This window comes from Chiloscyllium plagiosum, chromosome 31 (assembly GCF_004010195.1).
Source record: "Chiloscyllium plagiosum isolate BGI_BamShark_2017 chromosome 31, ASM401019v2, whole genome shotgun sequence".
Lineage (NCBI taxonomy): Eukaryota > Metazoa > Chordata > Chondrichthyes > Orectolobiformes > Hemiscylliidae > Chiloscyllium > Chiloscyllium plagiosum.
This window is the reverse complement of record NC_057740.1, coordinates 33277139-33299628: the sequence shown is the minus strand read 5'-3', so window position 1 is coordinate 33299628 and position 22490 is coordinate 33277139. Positions and strand designations below refer to the sequence as shown.

The 22490-nt window shown below is 42.1% G+C and overlaps 1 protein-coding gene across 3 annotated transcripts in view; it reads left to right on the top strand.

Annotated features, from left to right (window-relative positions):
- Window positions 1-22490, top strand: part of apc2 (APC regulator of WNT signaling pathway 2) — a 202534-nt gene that overhangs the window by 134991 nt on the left and 45053 nt on the right. For 2 of the 3 annotated variants that reach the window (XM_043721336.1, XM_043721335.1), the window contains exon 7: window positions 2452-2529. In XM_043721336.1, the coding sequence (XP_043577271.1) occupies window positions 2452-2529 (78 nt within the window). Of the gene's footprint in view, window positions 1-2451; window positions 2530-14892; window positions 15260-22490 lie in introns of those variants that run through there. The other variant, XM_043721338.1, reaches the window with a different exon arrangement.

The window sequence follows — 22490 nt, the reverse complement described above, 5'->3', positions numbered from 1 at the left end:
TAACTCACAGCAGCAACCTTTGTGTCTGCTAACATAAAACTAAACAAGGTCTCAAATCTGTACTTTTGGTGTTGAGCAATGTTCACAGCATTGGTCAGTTGGGAAATCATAGACAACCAATGCGAGAGGCAAATGGCCTTCTTCTGTGCCGCAACACTTTTGTGAAATGGATGGATGCTCAGAGGAAAAGAAAACAATAAAATGAACAGTAATACTTGAAAATGAATATACTGTTTGTATTGGAGCTCCAATCTGAGTTACACAAGACAAGCCAGACCAGTATGTTTCAGTTGCCAGTCTTACTGGTTGTTTCCTTCTGGTGATTAGTTGCTGTGGGTCTACAATGTCACACAGGAGCTGTTGCCCACAGAAAAGTCCACTTTTAGCAAATAGTCAGCTTTCATCCTGCTCAGGAAAATGGTAGTTGACTCTTCAGCCTTAGTTTATTATTAAAAGTGCAAACATTGCTGCCCAAAACTGGTATAATTAATTTACATTGTTGAGAGCAACTTCAAATAACCAGTTAAAAATCCTGAACTCAATTTGTATCAGTTTGAAAAGATAAAGACACTTTTCAGGTAAGTCAATGGTATATTTCACAGAAATATCACTGGTCCCTAAATTCAGAGACCCAGGTAATGTTCTGGGGAATTTGTGTATGAATCCTACCATAGCAGAAGATGGAATTTGAAATTAAAAAAAAATCTGGAATTAGGAGTCTAATAATGACCATGAAACCATTGTCAATTGTTGGAAAAACCCATCTGGTTCACTGATGCCCTTTAGGGAAGGAAACTGCCATCCTTACCTCATCTGGCCTACACGTGACTCCAGGCCCACAGCAATGTGGTTGACTGTAACTGCCCTCTGGGCTATTAGGGATGGGCAATAAATGCTGGCCCAGCCAGTGATGCCTACATCCCACAAATGAATAAAAGAAACCGACAAGCATACAAATGTATTTAAGAAGTCTCCCAAAACTGAAAGTGATTTCTCCAGCAAAGTGCAGTAAGTTCATAGAATCCCTAGTGAGGGACTCTGTGTGAGTCGTGTGAGTGGGAATAGTTCCAAAGTACAAAGAAAACTAATCCTAATCACTTAAACAGTGATTTATTGGAGTGGTGGGGAAGTGATAGGGATTGGTAATACATTCCGTCTGGGAATACAAAGTTAAAAATTACACAACATCAGGTTATAGTTCAATCTGGTGTTGTGTGATTTTTAACTTTGCACACCCCAGTCCAACACCGGCACCTCCAAATCATTACTGGGAATAGTGATGGTATGAAAGGATCTTACCTGTACTGTCTTTTAAAATTCATACCTGGTATTTGAGTACTTTAAGACTTAGAATCCCTACAGTGTGGAAACAGGCCCTTCAGCCCAGCAAGTCCACACCGACCCTCCAAAGAGTAACCCACCCTGACAAATTCCCTTATTTCTTTACATTTACCCTGACTAATGCACTGAACATTACAGGCAATTTAGCATGGCCAATCCACCTAACCTGCACATCTTTGAATTGTGGGAGGAAACCAGAGCAAACCCATGCAGATACTGGGAGAATGTGCAAACTCCACACAGACAGTTGCCCAAGGCTGGAATCAAACCCAGGTCCTCGGTACTGTGAGGCTGCAGTGTTAACAACTGAGCCACCATGTCGCCTGATGTAGCGTCTCTATCCAGATCAGCATTTGTTGCTCATCCTTGATTGCCCTTCAGAAGATGGACCACCGCAGCCCAGGTGCATAAGTGCATGCCCACAATTCTGTTAAGAGTTGCAGGTTTTAAGACCTAACAAAAGTGAAGGAATAGCAACAGAGTTTTAATTCAAGATGGTGTGCAGCTCAGAGGGGAGCTTGTAGGTGTGGAGGTGATCACAAATGCTTTCCTCGTCCTTCTGGGAGAGCGGTGGAGCCCTGATGAGTTACAGCAGCAATTTCTATAGATGGTACACAGTGCTGTCACTATGCATTGTAAATGTCTGAGGTGGCGGTTGGAGAATTGATCAAGTGGACTGCTTTGACCCGGTTGGTGTTGCGCATCTTGAGTGTTATTGGAACTATAATTATCACGTCAAGTGGGAAGTATTCCAAAACACTCCTGACTTGAGCCTTGTAGATGGTAGATTGGGTTTGGGAAGTCAGGAAGGGAATGATGTACCACAGAATTCCTAGTCTCTGACCTCTTCTTGTAACCACAGTATTTATATGGTTTCACTGTTATCCATAATGTTATTTTGCAGCCAGCATTTCCCAATGCAGTTGAATGTTCAGAAGCAGAGATTACTGGATGACAATACATAATGAGTCTTAGCTCTGGCTATTGCATCTCTTTGCAGCTGATGTGCCAATTCTAACTGAAGCTAATAATGACTAACTCTCTGGTCTATGACCTTTGGTTCACTGAATAAACAAGCTCTTTGATTTATGCTTTTTTTTCCCCTGACAGATGCGAATGAACCGGATCCAACAAATTGAAAAGGAAATTCTTCAGTTCCAGCAGAAAGCGCATCAGAAAGAGACAGAGGTCAGATTCAAAGACATTGCTACAGTTTATATGGCTTATCACAAAGTAATATGTAGAAGCTAAAAATTGCACATAAATAACAAGATTTTTTAATTCAATTAAAACTCTACCTACCTCAGATACACAACTGGAATGTTTTATGTCCCACAGACCGAAACTGGAGATTGAATTTGAGAATTCAATTCACTGACCACATTGTTCATTAGACTATACTTTGTGAGAGTTGTAAAAGTACTTTCCCACCCTGTGGCATAATATTTTTAGCTCTGTTGTCATTTTTAGACGACTTACGCTGAAGGCTTTTATGAGATGGGAATCTGAAGGAACATTATATTTGTTCCCTGTAACCCGGGGATCCACCACATAATAGCTGAGTTTATGTTAGTGCTCTTAAATGTTTTTGTTGGGTTACAATTGTGTGCTCTGTTTTACATCTAGAACATAAATATTCCACATACACTTTTTGTCTATTGCTTTCCCAACATGTAGACTTTCTAATGTAAGTTTCTTGGTCATGTCTTTGATACCCTAAAATAATTTTTAAAAATCAAAATTGATGATTTTTGCACCGTTATTAAGGACAGCTAGACTAATAAATTTGGGACTTTTTAACAAACATACAGATCAACTAATCAGAGGAAATATTTTCTCCCAATGCAATCTATTGAAATTCTTCACTAAATCTCCATCTATGTTCTAGTGTCAGTAACAGATCGCTAAACCCAATAAGTGCAACAACAACTTAAATTTCTATAGTGGCTTTACCATGATTTAAAATGAAAAATTCCAGGTGCTTCATGGAGCCAGCACCAAATACAGTTTGACACTGAGCCACATAAGGAGGTAACAGGAGAGGTGACCTTAAGCCAGGTCGTTTTTGAAGAAAGTCCATAAAAGGAGGAGAGAAATTCACAGAAGCAAAGAAGGAATTCCAGAGCTTTTATATAATCATAGAATCCCGTCAGTGTGAAACAGGCCATTTGGCCCAACAAGTCCACACTGACCCTCCGAAGAGTAACCCACCCAGACTCCTTTGACTCATGCACCTAATCACAACATAAATGTACACACCACACATGCGCACACAACACACACATATTGAAAGGGACACACGCACACACACTAGCGTCCCTTCGGTGTCCTTAAGGAATATTGATTTAAACTGTGACTGCGGTTGATTTTTCTGACTGTCAGCAGTACAGCATGTTGGTCTTATCAAGAACTCAAAACGACATTGGTAACGCCTCTTCTGGGATACTGTGTCCAGTTCTGGTCACCCAGAAATAGGAAGGAAATTATTAAACTGGGGAGGGTTCAGAAAAGATTTACCAGGATGTTGCCAGGTACAGAAGGTTTGAGTTATAAAGAAAGGCTGGATAGGCTGTGAATTTGTTTTCACTGGAGAGTAGGAGGTTGAGAGGTGATCTGAGAAGTTTATAAAATAATGAGGGGTCCAGACAGAGTTAATGGGAAATTTCAAGATAAGGTGGCACATTTGTAAGGTGAGAGGAGAGTGATTTAAAAAAGATATAAGGGGCAAATATTTTACACAGAGGTTGATTCATCTGTGGAATGAACGTCCTGAGGACGTGGTGGATATGGGTACCATTACAGCTTTTAAAAGACATTTGGATAGCAAAGATTTAGAGGTATATGATGTGGAAGTGCCAGTGTTGGACAGGGGTGGACAACGGCAGAAGTCACATACCACCAGGTTATAGCCCAACAGGTCTATTTGAAATCTCAAGCTTTTGGAGCATTGCACCTTCGTCAGGTGAAGTCAACTTGCTGAAGTAAACCTGTTGGACTATAACCTGGAGTTATGTGACTTCCGACTTTGGAGGGATGTGGGCCAGGAACAGGTAGGGACTAGTTTATTTGGGATTATGTTCAGCATGGATTGACGGATCTATTTCTGTACTGTATGAGTCTATGTCTCTTTTTATTCAATCTTGTCACTGACTTTTCTCCTTGAGAGAAACAGTGAGAGAGAGCCTTCTTCATCATGTTTCAATTGGCAATCAATTTCAATCTCCTTTATCTATTTCCAAAAAAAAATCCTTGAGTTGCAACCCGTTGTGTATTCTATCTGTAGTCTCCCTTTCATGTCCAACATGTGAAAATTCTCATGAAGTTGCAATCAGTTAGGTGATTAGGACCTTTCCACACCTCTCAGGGAGGGTTTGACTGGTTTTATTGGCGTGGGGAAAGATATTAATTTCACCCCAAAGTTAAAAATCACACAACACCAGATTATAGTCCAACAGATTTATTTGGAAGCACTAGCTTTCGGAGCGCTGCTCCTTCGTCAGGTGGTTGTGGAGTATAAGATCGTAAGACACAGAATTTATAGCAAAAGTTTACAGTGTGATGTAACTGAAATTATGTATTGAAAAAGACCTGGATTGTTTGTTAAGTCTCTCATCTTTTAGAATGAACATGTTGGTTTCAGTTCTTTCCCATGTAAATCGCAGAACATTTAAAAGTTACATTCTCAATTGACCTTCAACAGTTGGTATCATGTCGGCCCAGATAATGCTTTGAAGGTGTGAGATGCCCTGGGTGAGGCTGTCTGTGCCAATTTCACCTCAGGCTGATTTATGTCTAGTTCATGGTGGTCTCATGAAATGTGGTCAACCTGTGCATCATTCTATATCAGAGTTCTTGTCCCTTTTTCAAATAACTTCAGTCCATGAAAGTCCCTGCTATTAAATCAGGTGACAGAATTGAAAATTAACGGTCCAAACTTTATATCACAATGACCAAGGTGGAAAGGTGGAAAGAGATAGGGAGGAAATTCTAGAGATCAGGGTTTCGGGAATTGAAGGCACGATGGACAGTGGATGAGATTAAGAAAATCAGAATTATACAAGCCGGATCTCACACCATCATTTTGATTATGGAATGGTGTGGGAAAATTAAATGTGAGAAGCATGTGAAAAATTCTGGGATAAAATGAAACAGAAACTATTTCTGAGTCATGAAATTATGAATGAGAGTGATTTGTTTGTGCTTTCAAAGAAGCGCTATCGCAACTTGACGATCTTTACAGCTGACAAGTTACTTGGAGCAGCTGTTGAGATCTCATTTCATCACTACATAAATAATATTTTCTGATTTTAGTGTCAGTAATAAAAATTATTTTGACACAAAACAGCACAAAATACCAAGTCAAATACAACTAGGGAAATGCAATCTTTCAAAGAAATAACATTACTGGTTTCGAAGGTAAACACAGGTATGATTTCATACATGACATCTGTACTAAGTCACAAGTCGCATGACACCAAGTTATAGTCCTGCATAGAACATTGAAAAGTACAGCACAGAACAGGCCCTCCGGCCCACTATATTGTGCCGAGGATTATTCCTAATCTAAAATAAAATAACCTAACCTATGCACCCCTCAATTCACGGCTGTCCATGTGCATGTCCAGCAGTCGCTTAAATGTCCCTAATGACTTTGTTTCCACCACCACGGCTGGCAACACATTCCATGCATTCACAACTCTCTGTGTAAAGAACGTACCTCTGACGTCTCCTCTATACCTTACTCCTAACACTTAAAACTATGACCCTTCGTGCCAGTCCATCTGCCCTAGGGAAATGTCTCTGACTATCAACTCTATCAATGCCTCTCATTACCTTGTATACCTCGATCAGGTCACCTCTCTTTCTCCTTCTCTCGAGAGGGAAAAGTCTGATCTCAGTCAACCTCTCTTCGTAAGACAAGCCCTCCAGTTCAGGCAGCATCCTGGTAAACCTTCTTTGCACCCTCTCCAAAGCCTCCATATCTTTCCAATAATAGGATGACCAGAACTGGATACAATATTCTGAGTGTGGTCTCACCAGGGTTTTGTAGAGCTGCAGCAAAACTTCATGGCTCTTAAACCCGATCCCCCTGTTAATGAAAGCCAAAACACCAAATGCTTTCTTAACAACCCTATTCACTTGGGTGGCGACTTTGAGCGATCTATGCACTTAAACAACAGGATCCCTCTGTTCCTCCACACTGCCAAGAATCCTGTCTTTAATCCTATATTCAGCATTCAATTTTGACCTTCCAAAATGCATCACTTCACATTTATCCAGATTGAACTCCATCAACCATTTTTCAGGCCAGCTCCGCACGTGTCTCTGCAGAGGTGCACATCTGTGGAAAGTGCACCCAACTCCAGCTCCTCGAAAACCAAGTTAGGGAACTGGAGCTGGAGCTGGATGAACTGTGGATCATTCGGGAGGCTGAGGGGGAAATTGAGAGGATGTACAGGGAGGTGGTGACTCCTCAGACACAGGATAAGAACAGCTGGGTTACAGTCATGGGAAGGAAAAGGAATCGACGGTCAGAGCAAGGATCCCTTGTGGCCGTTCCCCTCAGCAATAAGTATACCGTTTTGATATTGCTGGTGGGGATGGCCTACCAGGGGAAAGTCATAGCTGTCTGTTCTCTGACAATGAGCCTGGCACTGTGGCTCAGAATGGAAGGGGGGCAGAATACAAAAGCGCTAGTGGTACGGGATTCAATAGTTAGACGGATTGACAGGAGGTTTGTGGTCAGGAATGAGACTCCTCAATGGTATGTTGCCTCCCCAGTGTCAAGATCCAGGGTGTCGTCAATCGGTTTACAGGATTCTGAAGGGGAAGGATGAGCAGCCAGAAATCGAGGTCATATTAGCACCAATGATATAACCAGGAAAGGGATTGAAGATCTGAAAAGTGACTACAGACAGCTAGGTTGGAAGTTGAAGAGCAGAACAAATAGAGTAGTGATCTCAGGTTTGCTACCAGTGCCACGAAATAGTGAGGTGAGAAACAGTCAGTGAGTGCAGCTTAACATGTGGCTGCGAAGCTGGTGCAGGAGGAAGGGCTTCAGATACTTAGACCATTGGGATGCCTTCTTGGGAAGGTGGGACCTGTACATGGAGGATGGGTTGCACCTAAACTGGAGGGGCACAAATGCCCTGGGTGGGAGATTTGCTCATGTGGTTTGGGAGGATTTAAACTAGTGTGGCAAGGGGCTGGGAACCAGAGCTACACATCTGAGAGGGGGTTAGTTGTAGATGGGACAGTGACAGGATGTAGTGAATCTATTGGGAAGGTTTTTCATGTGATGAAACAAAGGGGTCGGTTAAAGTGTATCTGCTTTAACGCAAGGAGTGTCAGAAATTAGAGTGATAAACTTAGAGCATGGATTAGTACTTGGGACTGTGATGTTGTGGCCATAATGGAGACGTGGGTTTCACAGGGCAAGAATGGTTGCTAGATGTTCCAGGGTTTCGCACATTTATAAAGAACTGGAAGGGTGGCAAAAGAGGAGGGGGTGTAGCATTGCTAATCAGAGAGTGCATCACAGCTACAGAAATGAAGGTTGTCAAGGAAGGTTTGTCTACTGAATCAGTATGGGTGGAAGTTAGGAACAGCAAAGGAGTGGCCACCTTATTGGGGGTTTACTACAGACCCCCCCTAATAGCAGTAGGGAGATTGAAGAACTCATAGGCTGGCAGATTCTGGAAAAATGCAAATGTAGCAGGGTTGTTGTTATGGGTGACTTCAACTTTCCCAATATTGACTGGAACCTCCTTAATACAGATGATTTGGATGGAGCCATCTTTGCTAGGTGTGTTCAGGTGTGTTTCCTTACTCAGTATGTAGATAGGCCAATGAGGGGAGAAACCATTTTGGATTTGGTGCTCGGTAATGAGCCAGGACAGGTGTCAGATCTCACGGTGGGAGAACACTTTGGTGACAGAGACCATAACTGCCTCACATTTACCATAGCCATGGAGAGGGAAAGGAGCAGTTACCATGCAAAAATATTTAATTGGGGAAAAGGAAATCATGACGCTATCAGACAGGAGTTGGGAAGTAGAGATTGGGAGCAATTGTTCCACAGAAAGGGCACAATATAATGTGGAGACTGTTTAAGGCACAGTTACTGTGAATGATACATAAATTTGTTCCTCTGAGCCAGGCAAGAAAGGGTAAGATTAAGGAGCCTTGGATGACAAGAACAGAGGAGCTTCTCTTCAAAAGGAAGAAGGCAGCTTACGTAAGGTGGAGGAAGCAAGGATCTAGCACAGCTTTAGAGGAATATAGGCTTACTAGAAAGGAGCTTAAAAATGGACTGAGGAGAGCCAGGAAAGGGCATGAAAAAGGCTTGGCAGGAAGGACTAGGGAAAACCCAAAGGCATTTTACTCATATGTGCGGAATAAGAGAATGATCAGGGAGAAGATACAGCCGATCAGTGATAGCGTAAGAGATAGCGTAGGGAACTTGTGTGTGGAATCTGAGCAGATAGGGAAAGCCCTAAATGAGGTTTTTTGCTTTGGTTTTCACTAAGGAAAGGGACCTTGTTATGAATGAGAACTTTGAGGAGCTGGGAAATAGGCTTCAACAGATCAAGATTGATGAATTGATGTGCTGGAAATTTTGGCAAACATTAAGATTGATAAGTCCCCAGGGTCAGACCAGTTTTATCCTAGGTTCCTCTGGGAAGTGAGAAAGGAGGTTGCTAAGCCACTAGCGAAGATCTTTGTTTCCTCATACTCCAGGGGCGTTGTACCGGAGGATTGGATGGAGGCAAATATTGTTCCTCTTTTCAAGAAGGGTAATAGGGAAATCCTTGGCAATTATAGACCAGTCAGTCTTGTGTCTGCTTCAGAAAGGTTTTGAGGGATAGGATTTATGACTATTTAGAAAAGCATAGCGTGATTAAAAGCAGTCAGCACGGCTTTGTGAGGGGCAGGTCATGCCTCACAAACCTTATTGAGTTCTTTGAGGAGGTGACAAGACAGGTCGAAGAAGGTCAAACAGTGGATGTGGTGTATATGGACTTCAGCAAGGCATTTGATAAGGTTCCCATGGTAGGCTCATTCATAAAGTCAGGAGGTATGGGATACAGGGAGATTTGGCTCTCTGGATTCAGAATTAGTTGGCTGACAGAAGGCAGAGAGTGGTTGTAGATGTATTCTGCCTGGAGGTCAATGGTGAGTGGTGTCCCGCAGGGCTCTGATCTTGGGCCTGTGTTCTTTCTAGTTTTTATAAATGACTTGGATGAGGAGGTTTAGTAAATTTGCTAATGACACAAAGGTTGGAGGTACCATTGATAGTATTGAGGGCTGTTGCAGGCTGCAGCATGACATTGACAGGATGGTACTGCTCCTTCCTGAGGTGCACAAGCGCTCCGAGAGCTTATGATTTCAAATAAACCCGTTGGACTATAACCTGGTGTCATGTGACTTCTGACTTTGTCCACCCCAGTCCCTTCACATCATGACTACATCTGTATTGTTAAGCTCCTTTTAAACAGCTACCAATCTACTGCTGCCTATTAAATATCTTTTTAAAAATGTGCATTTATAGGATGAGCATCACTGGCTGAGCTAGCATTTATTGCCCAGCCCTAATTGCCCAGAGGGTAGTTAAGTGTCAACCACATTGCTGTAGGTCAGACCAGGTGAGGACAGCAGTTTCCTTCCCTAAAGGACATTAGTGAAACAGATGGGATTTTATTCCTGATAACCGGCAATGGATTCACAATCATCATTAGACTCCTAATTATAGATTTATTTTATTGAATTCAAATTCCACCATTTCAGGATTCAAACCTGGGTCTCCAGAGCATTACCTGGGTGTCTGGATTAACAGTGCAGCAATAATATCATGAGGCCATTGCCTCCCCTTATTAGTAACAAGGAGAAATCATAATTCTCACTTTTGACTGTGTCATAGAATCAATGCACGTGGCTTTGCTGCACTATGCATGGCTACTTCAAGCATGGGTACAATAGCACTATGACTACAGCAATGGACTAATGGTCTAAGTGGCATGAGCTCAAATTCCATCATGGTAGCTTGAAAATTTAAACTTATTCAATAAAGAGATAAAATGTCCTAAAGTTATAGTGGTCAATAGTGCCATAGGAACTTTTACTTCCAACTAAGAGAGCATCTCATCTTTGGCAAGATACTGGAACATCAGACTAGGTTTTGTGATCAAGTCTTTGAATTGGGATTTAAGCTTAAAAACAGCTGAACCAGAGGCATAAATGGAATCGCTGTGCCATAGATACTACATGCATTGTCTTCAGCTAAGGTCGTCTAATGCAGCAGAGACCAGGGTGGAGTCTGAGATCTTTATGACTGACAGGATAGACATCAATCTACCAAACTTAACGAACCTGGTGAATTATTTTAAAGGAGTTGACAAATCACAGGTGATCAACAAGAGAGCTGTATAAAATGCTGAGAGGTTTTAAAAGACGAAGAGGGGACAAACTGATGAGTGGGTGTCATAAACATAGACAATTGGCAACAGAACAAATCCAGAAATAAGAAATAATTCCACAGTTGGTTATCCTGAACACAGTCAAATTCAAGTGAAACCCTTAAAGACATGTGAAGAACTGGAGAGGCATGGTGGCTCAGTGGTTAGCACCACTGCCTCAGAGTACCAGGGACCTGGGTTTGGTTCCGCCCTCAGGTGACTGTGTGGAATTTGAATGGGTTTCCTCAGAGTGCAATGGTATCCTCCCATTTAGCATCATGGCATCACATTCAGCAATTTAGCTTGTTTCTCTGTTGAAACTGAAATGCAATGTGCTGAGTTATCAATAACAGTTTCCAGAACAGACAACAGACTGGGTTAACACTGGGCGTACAGAGACCAAAACAGAACAATTGATCTAAGGACTGCTAACCCCTCAGTGTGGCTGAGATCCACATAACCTGCTGACTCACAGCAAGAGTGACACCAAAGGAACCACAATGACATCTTCACATGCCTACACAAACTACTATGTCATGTAGAAACCCTCAATCTTCACTCCCTGAAGGAATGTGAAACTAGCTGAGTCATTGTGGAGAGCCAGTTATTGGCTGAATTTGCTGATCATTAGTGACACGAGGTTCATCGAATCACGACAGTACAGAAAGAGGTCATTCGGCCCATTGAGACTACAGTGATACTGTGAAGAGCATCTTATCTAGATGCAGCTCCCTACCCTTTCCCTGTAACCCTGCATTTCCCATGGCTAATCCACATAGCCCACACATCCCTGGACACTACCAACAATTTAGCATGGCCAATCCAGCTAACCTGCACACCTTTGGACTGTGGTATCTTAGTAAGATGAACACCAGAAATAGGTGCAAGTGGAAGCTCCTTGGATGCTGCCTGAACTGCTGTGCTCTTCTAGCACCACTAATCCACACAGCTCATTGAGTCTGCTCCACCAATCAATGCAATCATGGCTAATCTTGGGGTTCAACTCCAGGTTCCCACTTGGTCCCCATATCTCTTTCATCACTGAGATCTCAAAGATTTCAATTTGAATGTATTCAACAATGAAGCATCCACAAATCTCAAGGGTAGAGAATGCTGAGGATTTGCAACCTTTTGAGTGAAGCTATCTCTCCTCATCCCAGTCCCAAATGATTGGCCCCTTATCCTGAGACTATGGCCCCACGTTTCAGATTCCCTGACAATCTCTCACTATCCACCCTGTCAAACCTCTTCAAAAATATGGCATGCTTCAATGAGATCATCTCTTGTCTTAAACTCAAGTAAATACCCTTCAACCAAAACTTATTTGATCATTGTCACACAGATGTTCTGGAGAAGCTTGTGGTGTGATAAATTAGCTGCCACACTTTCTCCATTGCATTTCAAAACTACTTATACTGTCCTAAGCTCATGTACTGTGCTAAATAAATGTAAGTCTTTCTTTCTATTGTCCAATAAGATTTTATTAATCTTGCAATATATGGGAGTAGAGCAACTAAAGTACACTATTCCTTTTTTTTTGTTAGTTCATTCATTGGATGTGGGCATCACTGGATGGACCAACATTTATTGCCCATCCTAGGGGGTAGAGGTCAGCTGTCTTTGTGAATTGGTTAGGCCACAGTTGGAATACTGCATGCAATTCTGGTCTCCTGCCTATCGGAAAGATGTTGTAAAACTTGAAATGTTCAGAAAAGGTTTACAAGGATGTTGCCAGGGTTCGAGGATTTGAGTTATAGGGAGAGGCTGAACAGGCTGGGGATGTTTTCCCTGAGCGTCGGAGGTTGAGGGACAAGAGTAGACCTTATAGAGGTTTACAAAATTATGAGTGGCATGGATAGGATAAATAGACAAAGTCTTTTCCCTGGGGTGGGGGAGTCCAGAACTAGAGGGCATAGATTTAGGGTGAGAGGGGAAAGATATAAAATAGACCTAAGGGTCAACCTTTTCACACGGAGGGTGGTACGTGTATGGAATGAGCTGCCAGAGGATGTGGTGGAGGCTGGTACAATTGCAACATTTAAGAGGCATTTGGATGGGTATATGAATAGGAAGGGTTTGGAGGGATATGGGCCGGCTGCTGGCAGGTGGGACTAGATTGGGTTGGGACATCTGGTCGGCATGGACGGGTTGGACCGAAGGATCTGTTTCCATGCTGTACATCTCTATGACGCTATAACTGCTGCAGTCCATTTGTTGTAGCTAGAGCCACAGTGCCCTGCAGGCCTTTGAATATTAATATTGCTTGATTTGTTGCCTCTCCCTGGCATTGCCTACAGTTGGTGGAACAAGGAGATTGGCCCAACTCTACTGTAGTTTATTGGGCTTATGGGTTTTGATGCTGCTGGTATCTTAAGTTCCTAATTGCACCTAAATTTCGGGGGGATGGGGAGCAGTGCAACACAGGTCTTCGATTTGTCTTCCAAGACACTTCCAGAGCTGTGATTTTAATGTGTCTGCATTCCTCCAGGAAAATAGGAGATCAGGAACATAAGAACAAGGAACAAGAGTAGGCCACTCAGCCCTTCAAGCATGCTCCACCGCTCAGTAAGATTGTGGCTGATCTGATTTTTACCTCAACTCATTCCTGCACATCCTCAACAATCTTTCAGCCCCTTTGGTCATCAAGATTCTTTTCTACCTCTACCTTAAACAAAATGAAAGATTTTGCATTCACCTCGTTTTGAGAATGAGAATACCAAAACTCACAAAACTTTGAGAGAAAAATAATGTTTCCTTATCCCTCAAATGGGGCACCCCCCTTATTTTTAAACTAGGATTCGGGGTTATGGGACCCCATCCCACCTAAAGGCCAAGCACACCATGAGTGAAATCCCAGCACTTCAATTCCCCTCTTTCTCACAACCCTAACGTCCTGGTACAATTTACAAGGGTTGAAAATGTGTTGCTGGAAAAGCACAGCAGGTCAGGCAGCATCCAAGGAACAGGAGAATCGTCATTTCGGGCATAAGCCCTTCCTCAGAGAAGGGCTTATTCCTCAGGGAATTTACAAGGGGCAGAGATTTAGCTGAAGTGGTCCATGCCCCTTTCTCTTGCAGCTTGCATCCAAAGAAATTAACATGTCTTAGGGGCAAAGGACAGGAAAATCTACCCGGTTTTTTCATGAGCCACTGGGATTTGACCGGATACTGTATATGATAATATACATTCCCAGCCCGGTGCATCCAAATGTTCCTCTGCTCTATTGACTTCTTTCCTCATGAGTTGGGAGAAAATTAATCATTCAGGTCCTGGGAAGTCAGTGTTACTAGCTGTGATGCCTTTTGTGATTGAATAATCTGCTACTACTCGCTGTCAAAACTGATGTGTGAACATGGTTACGTTATTATTGCAATGGAGTGTAACTGCTCCCTCTGGACCATTATCCCAAAACCAAAGGAGGAAAAGGGAGACACAGAGAAATAAATTATTCAAAACATTTATTGCAAGTGTTGGAATTTCTGCCTGCTTTCTCTGATCCTCCTTCATGGGGAAACCACTGTACAAAGCAGCAACAAAGAAATGTTCCTCTCAGATGTAACAGAATAGAAAATCAGTTGTACAAATTGCAAAGGAAGACAATGGAAATATTTAGTGTTGTTTCTAAATCTAATATTATGCTCGAACTACATTTTGCATTCCCTCCTCTCTTCACAAGGCAATAAATAGCTCTGGCTCCCCTCAATGCAAATTTCAGACACTGAATATTTTACGAAACAGAATCGCAGGCTGGTACCAGGTGTGATTCCATGATGGAAAGTGCACAGATATGTTTACAGAATTACAGAGTCATCAGTCCAAAAGGGACCATTGCATTCATGTTACAGGTCTGCCTAATTAATACTGCATTGAAATACTGAAGAATATACCTTTTAGGTCATTACAGGCCTTTGCTTTTTTGCCCTGTGTTGCCAGGGTGAAAAGAAAAGGTAGTTATGAAAAGATTAACTGCTTGCTTTGTGATTGGGTGTTGGAGATGACATCAGGGATGTAGCAGTCAGGCAGTGGATGATTTCTCTCCCCCTCTCTCTCTCTCTTTCTCCCTCTCTTCTTCAGCTGTCATCTTAAGGGTTGTGCCAGAATTGTGTGCAAGCTGAGGGACTGTGCTGTGGAGCGAGTGAAAAGGAGTCAGTGAAAATTTCTAACCAGTCTCTCCTTTGTGTGTGTCGTGTTTTGCATGGGTTCCTCACGTCTTCCCTGTGAGGCTAGGGAGGGCTCAGCTATTCTCAATCTTGACAGGACCAGTCTGTTGTTTCTCTTTATTGTCAGAAGGTTAGTGTTGAGTGTCTGGATGGAACATGCTGTTGATCCAGTAGACGGATTTTTAAGGCTCGGTGGGAATTGTTCGATCTGAAGCTTGGAGGAACGGGAACAGGGTCACATGGTGCTGAAAACTAGGACAGGGGATGTCGGAATCCATCCCGTGCTCCCATGAAAGGAGCCAGGTAGGAATTTCAAATTGTACAGTCCCCTAGGGTGTGCCAAACATAAAGCTTTAGCCGCATGCTAATAAGCAGTGTCTTACTGGGTCTGCTGGCTTTTCTGCTTGTCGGTGTCTGCTTTTTTGATTTCTACATTTTCCTTTGTTAAGGCATCAACAGATCCAGATGCCTTTTCTTGGAAGCTGTACATGGTTCAACCTTCCTCCTAAATACCACTGCTGTCAACAATTGTTGTTATCAGTAAGCTTTGCTTTGAAAGCCCCCTATAATATTAGCTATACCCTGAGAAAACACTGTCTTGCATAATGTTATTTTTCCTTAAGATCTTGTCAAATGCAAAGGGTTCATGGCATGATAGATGAAGAGGAGCATGAGTGTCTTTGCTGTTAATATTGAAAGAATTTTGCAGTCATGACATTTTTTTCCTCTTCCCAGCTCTCTTCCATTCTTCTCTCCTCTTTCTGACAATAAAATTGCCAAGATACCAGACAGCAGAGACACACAGACTTGGCCTGTATGTGGACTCAGTCACTGTGCCAGATCAATTTCCATTTGTCCCTATTCAACTGAATTCAGAATGCAGACCGTAACTGTGCTGCATAATTCAGTCTGTTTTTACATTCTGTTTTTATCCTGTTTTCCGGCCTTTCATTCTCAATCCATTGTGCAGAAAACCTTGAAACTACAGCATGCTGTTGTACTTTACGTGCTAGCACCATCTTAGAGGAGGAAGCAATGTATTTTATAATGTCACTGCACATTTTCTCTTACATAATGAAAAACAATTTTTGACTTGCACACTGCAAAAATTCAAATCACATCTGATCCAAAGCCAGATTTTTAAAATGCTCTTTTGTTATAAAAAAGTGTCCTTTTTATCAACAGCACCTATTTTAATCTCTTTACTTCAAATGATATTTTGAATGTCTTGGTTTTAAATGCTACTTCAAATGCCATTTTTAAAAATTATAAAATCCTTCTTTAAAAATAATCGTCCTTTGTTCTGTTTCCTTTCTCATGACTAAAGCTGTTTGCTTTCTGCTTGCCCCTGCATTGCTCTTAAATATACTCCTGGAGGGGGAAGGCAGGTAAACCACAGGTCTCTCTCCACAATGGCAGGTGTACATGCTGACAAGGGTATGCCCACCATCCTGCTATGAAATTGAAACACCCTCCAGGCAAATAGCAACTTGCCAGAGCAGAGAGCAGAGATTGAAGGTCACTATAAGGAGAACTGTTCACCTAAATTCCCATTCAACTTGTCTTCTCTCTTTCCTTTGTCTAATCTTTTACACAAAGGACTAATCTTTTGAGATGAGATACTGAGTATCTGTAGTTTTTTTAATCATGGGTCCATCCCAGATAAGCATAATCCCTTTCTCACTCAATCTCTACTCCTCTGATCAGCAGCAGAAACTTCAGGCTTAATTATTTTCATCCCTCCCACCTTTATCATCTCAGGATGTGGAGACAGATTGTAAGAAACTTAGCTGCGATCAGGTTCATCATCACAGACTGGAAAGTGGACTTGGCATCCTTTCTGATTGGTATGATTCAGTACTGCACCAACACTGTTCTACCATTCTTCCTTTAGTGTATGGATATGCTACACACATTGGACAAGGCAGAAGGCAAGAAACATGTTGGCCATAAGGAGTTGCATGAATATTATGTGGGACCAGGAGGCAAGGCTCCTGGCCCATAATCTGGGCTTTCAAAGTATCTTACCTGATGCATTCCATATGTATGCTGATTAGAGTTCAGTTGATAACATTCTTCCCTCCAGATCAGAAGGTTTCAGATGCAAACCCACCTCCAAGATTTTAGAGCAAAACTTAATGCTGACAATTCAGTGTGGGAATGGGAGGAAGCTTCCCTGTAGGAGGCGCTGTTTTTCAGAAGCAGTGATGAACTGAAATCCCATCTGCCTACTGGTTGGATATAAAAGATTCCATGACACTTTTTCAAACAGGTTTGGGAGAGTAATTCAACTTTTACTGAGTAATCCTTCAGTCAACATCATAAAGAACAGATGATTGGATTTTTTTATCACAATGCTGTATGTGCGACATTGTGAGCACACACTGGCTGCTGCAATTTTTACGTTAAAACTGTGACTGCATTTCAAAAAGTACTTCATTGGCCATAAGGAGCTTAATGACCAGAATGACCAATTCTGTTGGTCATGCGAGGCATTATATAAATGCAAGTACTTGTTCGATTAAAAAAAACAACCAGTTTAGAAATGTTATTACACACCTCTGCAGCAGGTGGGGCTTGAAGCCAGATCTCCTGGACCAGAGGTAGGGACATTACCACTGCACAAGAGATGCCTAAACTGCAAGTCCTTTCCATATATCTTGCCTCCATCAACCTGCTGAATCTTCCTATGCCTAGGAAAACCACTCAACTTGAATTAAAAATAGAACAACTGCTAAAATGAAATGGAAGGTGTTGGTATTGGACTAGGATGGATAAAATCAAAAATCACACAACACCGGGTTCCAGTCCACCAGGTTTATTTGAAACCACAAGCTTTTGGAGACCCAGTCCTTCCTCAGGCAGCTAGTGAGACAGAATACATCGGACAAGGAATTTATAGTAAAAGATCAAAGGGTCATACAACTTATGTGAATGTATTGAACTAACCAAGATGGCTATTAAGTCTTTAATCAGTTAGAATGGAGGTTCAGGTTTCGATTGATTAATATGTAAATTCCTGCCCGAAGATAACTTCATGTTTTATACAATAAAGATAACATCTTAGGTCAGACAATGCATTTGAGGTGTGAGGCCATGTTTCAAGTCTGTTTGTGTCTCATCCCTGGACCCAGACTGGTTTTATTTCCAAAGTAGGAATTTATAAAATGCTACATTAACTGACTGTCTATAGAGTTTCTAAATTCCTACTTTGGAAATAAAACCAGTGTAAATATTGTGTAAAATATGAAGTTAAGTTTGGGCACGGATTTACATATAATTCAATCGAAATCTGCACCTCCATTCTAACTGATTAAAGAATTAATAGCCATCTAGGTTTGCTCAATGCATTCACATATGTTGTATGACCCTTTGATCTTTTACTATAAATTCTGTGTCCAATGTATTCTGTCTTACTAGCTGCCTGAGGAAGGAGCAGGGTCTCCAAAAGCTTGCGGTTTCAAATAAACCTGTTGGACTGTAACCCAGTGTTGTGTGATTTTTGACTTTGTCCACCCCAGTCCAGCAACAGCACCTCCACTCCATTTTACCAGTTGTTCTATTTTGTTCTATTCTGTCTCCCTAGCTGCCTGAGGAAGGAGCAGTGCTCCAAAATCTTGCAGTTTCAAATAAACCTGTTGGACTATAACCCAGTGTTGTGTGATTTTTGAAGGCAGGCAGCCTCATTATAATTATACTGTGTTGTGCTGACATTATATGTTTCATAATTAAATGGACCCCTGCTTCCTGTGTGTGCATTGATATTCTTCGCCTTGTCCAGACTCCATTAAGAGTTGCAATGGACAGTTTTGAGCAGGTCTTCATCCCTGTGTTACATTATTTGCCTTTTAATCTCTGATGTGTTCTTGGGGAGCTCAGATTCAACCCAGGTGTTGGAATCCTCCTTAATATGGTTTGAGATAGGCAAAGCTCCATGCAGAAAATTAAGTCTATATTCCCCCTGTCTTCACAAAGGGACTTGGTGTTAAGCTCATCAGACAGGCTCATCCCTCATGGAGTCACTTGTTTTCTCAATAGTCCCTGGTGGGAATTTTGAATTTGTTGCTCATCACCGGTTAACCAATATAAAGCAAGGTTTTCTTTGTTCCACAGTTGCATGGCACCTTCAAGGCTGATTATATAGAAATGCAGTTACTCTAACCCCCATTGATCAGGAGATTATCAGGCACCACCCCCCTCCCCCACCGCACCCCACCGAATGCGCGTCAGATGAGCTAGTTAAAAATAGACAGGGTTGCAAGTGTGGCTGACCAGCCCTGCATCTGTGAGGTGAGTTCACAGCGAGCCCTAGCCGTGTGCAAGTCACAAATCTGCATAGAAGCCTCTGATTAGCAATTGGGCGAAAGAACTGTGCCTGATTTTCCAGACAATGGCTCATTGTGCCCCGTTGTGGTGTTCTTGGCACAAGCTGGCTGAAGGTAGCCAGTCTCACACGTACGCGAAGGTATCTAGGGTCCTTCTGACCTCTGCGGCTCATGGCTACCTTATATGGTGTCTTTTGCCAACCAGGCCATTGAAAAACCATGGGAAGGAGCCCCATATTCAAAGAATCATTGGTGCAGGAGGAGGTCATTCAGCCCATCATGCCCTGACCTTGCTCTTCAAACAAGTGTCATTACCTAGTGCCAATATCCCGCTTTCCCGCCATACTCTTGCATAGTACTAATCATCCAATGCCCTCTTAAATGCCTCAATTGAACCTGCCTCCACTATGCTTCTAGGCAGTGCATTCCATACCCTGACTATTAGTTGAATGAAAGTTTTTTTTCTCCCATCACCCTTGTTTCTTTTGTGCATTACTATAAAGTTATGCTCTCTCTTTCTTGTTTCTTTTACAAGTGAGAACAGCTTCTCCCTGTCAGCTGTCTATCCAGCCCCCCATGGTTTTGAAAACCTTAATCAAATCTCCCCTGAGCCTTCTTATCTCCAAGGAGAGCAGTCCCAACCTCTTCAATCTATCCTCACGGCTGAAGTTTCTCAATAGTAAATAATTCTTGTAAATCACTTCTGCACACTCCCCAGTACGTTTACATTGTTTCTATATTCTTTATCACTTCCTAAACAGTTCCAAGAAAGAATCTTTGGTTAAGTCATGTTGCATTAAAGTTCGATAGCCTAAAATCATAGAAATGTGGATTGGTTAAAGTACAAAATGAAGGTGTTTCTGTGCCAGCTTTTTGTCAGAGCTATTCAGCTCATTTTCCTTTCATCATCCTGCAAACTGTTTATCTTCAGGTAATTATTCAGTACCCCTTTGAAAGTCATATTTGAATCTGCCTCCATCACTCTGTTGGCCAGTGCATTCTGGATCCTAATCACTCACTATATTAAGAAATGTTCCTCACAAAGACTGTTGTTAACCTTTTACCTTAAAGCAGTTACCCATCTTCTTAACCCTCCTGTCAAGGCTATCTGTTTACCTCTCTATCTGCTCTGTCCAAATTCTCATGGTTTTGAGCATATCTATTCAGTCTGTTCTGAACCTTACCTTCTCTAAAGAGAACAACCTCAGCTTCACCAATGTATGTATGAAGCTGAATTGTCACTTTGCCAGGGTGGTTCTGTTAACTATTCCAACCCTCTTCAATTGTCTTGATACAGATTCTAATTTAAATTCAAGGCTTCCTCTGTTATAGTAAATTATACAACAGGGTTGGTGAGAAACTCTCCCCAAAATGCTTCACTAGGTCATGTAGCAGCAGATGCATCCATGCACAGTAGGGGGTAGCATTCACATTCCTGGATAATTAGTCCAGAGGTGAGGAGATTCAGTTCCCACTGTGGTAGTTAAAAAGACCATGGAGCTGTTGGATTGTCCTTTAAATCCTACAGTTTTCAATAACACCCTTTAATGAAGGAAGCCTGCCCTCTTTGTCCAGTCAGACCTCTATCCAAGGTCCTGAAGTGACCTACAAAGTTGCATCATATTAAGGAATGTGGCCTTGTCAGCAGGACCCACGTTCAAAGAATGCTTTGAAAAATGAGCAGAGAAAATGCGTTTTCAACAACAGCAAAAAATAATATTAAGTAATTGTTAAGTAAGTGACATGGCTTACTGTGCATTAACAATGTTAATATGTAACAATGTGTATTTTCTGGAAGGCAAACTGTTTGTTTATTCTGGAATTTAATGTAACTGGAATAAAGCTTTTTTAATACAGCAAATCTGAACAAATGTAGAAATCGTAAGTAAAAAAGGAAAGAACTTTCTGCTGTGAGCTCTATTCACAAATATACTTTGGTGACTCAATGGAGAATTCCAACCCCCAATGATTCATTTAAAAATCCAAAGAACTGCGGATGCTGTAAATCAGAAACAAAAGCAGAAGTTGCCGGAAAAGCTCAGCAGGTCTGGCAGTATCTATGAAGAGAAATCAAAGTTAACGTTTCGGGTCTGGTGACCCTTCCTCAGAGTTCTGAGGAAGGGTTGCCGGCCCTGAAATGTTAAGTTTGAAGTTTCTTCACAATACTGCCAAGCCTGCTGAGCTTTTCTGGCAACTTCTGCTTTTGTTCCCAATAATTCATCCACAGCTGTAAGCTCCAGGAGCAGGTTGACAAATGAGACAACATAAAACAAAGGACTGTGGATGCTGGAAATCTAAAACAAATTGCTGGAGAAATTCAGCAGGTCTGGCAGTATTTGTGGAGAGAGAAATAGAATTAACATTTTGAGTCCAGTGACCCATCTTCAGAACTGGTTGATAATGAAAGTGGCCCTTGAAAGTTTCATTGAAAAGTGACCATAGATGCTTTTATGTTTAAAAGCTGCAATTGAATGCAAGCAGACTTTACTCACTGTTAGTGGAAGTGTGAACTTCCCAGTGATAACAGAGCTCTCCCTTCTATGGGTTTTATAGATAGTCGACAAATTCCATGGCCCCTGTTGGAGAACCATTACGGAATGAAATGTGAGCGAGGGCAACTTATATAAGTGGAACTTTTTACAACCTGGCAGGGAAAAATAAAAACTTCAGATTCATGCTGACTACATTCTGAGCCACAAAACCAGACCCAAAGCCAGTGGGTCTTGATGAGGTAGCTTTCCAGACTCTGCTTTACCCAGAGGATGGATAGACTGTCAAACTTGCTACACATGGAGTGGATGAAGCAAATAGTGTTTAGGAAACTAAAAAGGAACTACAGAAAGCTTCGACAATTTGGAAAAGTTGGCAGAGGGCCAGCAGACACACGACAAACCTACCCCACAGCCATAAGGTCTGTGGGTGGCTGTATCCAGGCAGAATAGGACAGCCGTCACTCAGTGGTAGGAAGCTTCACCCTGAGCTGCTGTCTGCTCAGATTTGGCCACAAGTTCCAACAGAGGTAAAAACAATGACTGCATATGCTGGAAACCAGATTCTGGATCAGTGGTGCTGGAAGAGCACAGCAATTCAGGCAGCATCCGAAGACAGGCAAAATCGACGTTTCGGGCAAAAGCCCTTCATCAGGAATAAAGGCAGAGAGCCTGAAGCGTGGAGAGATAAGCTAGAGGAGGGTGGGGGTGGGGAGAGAG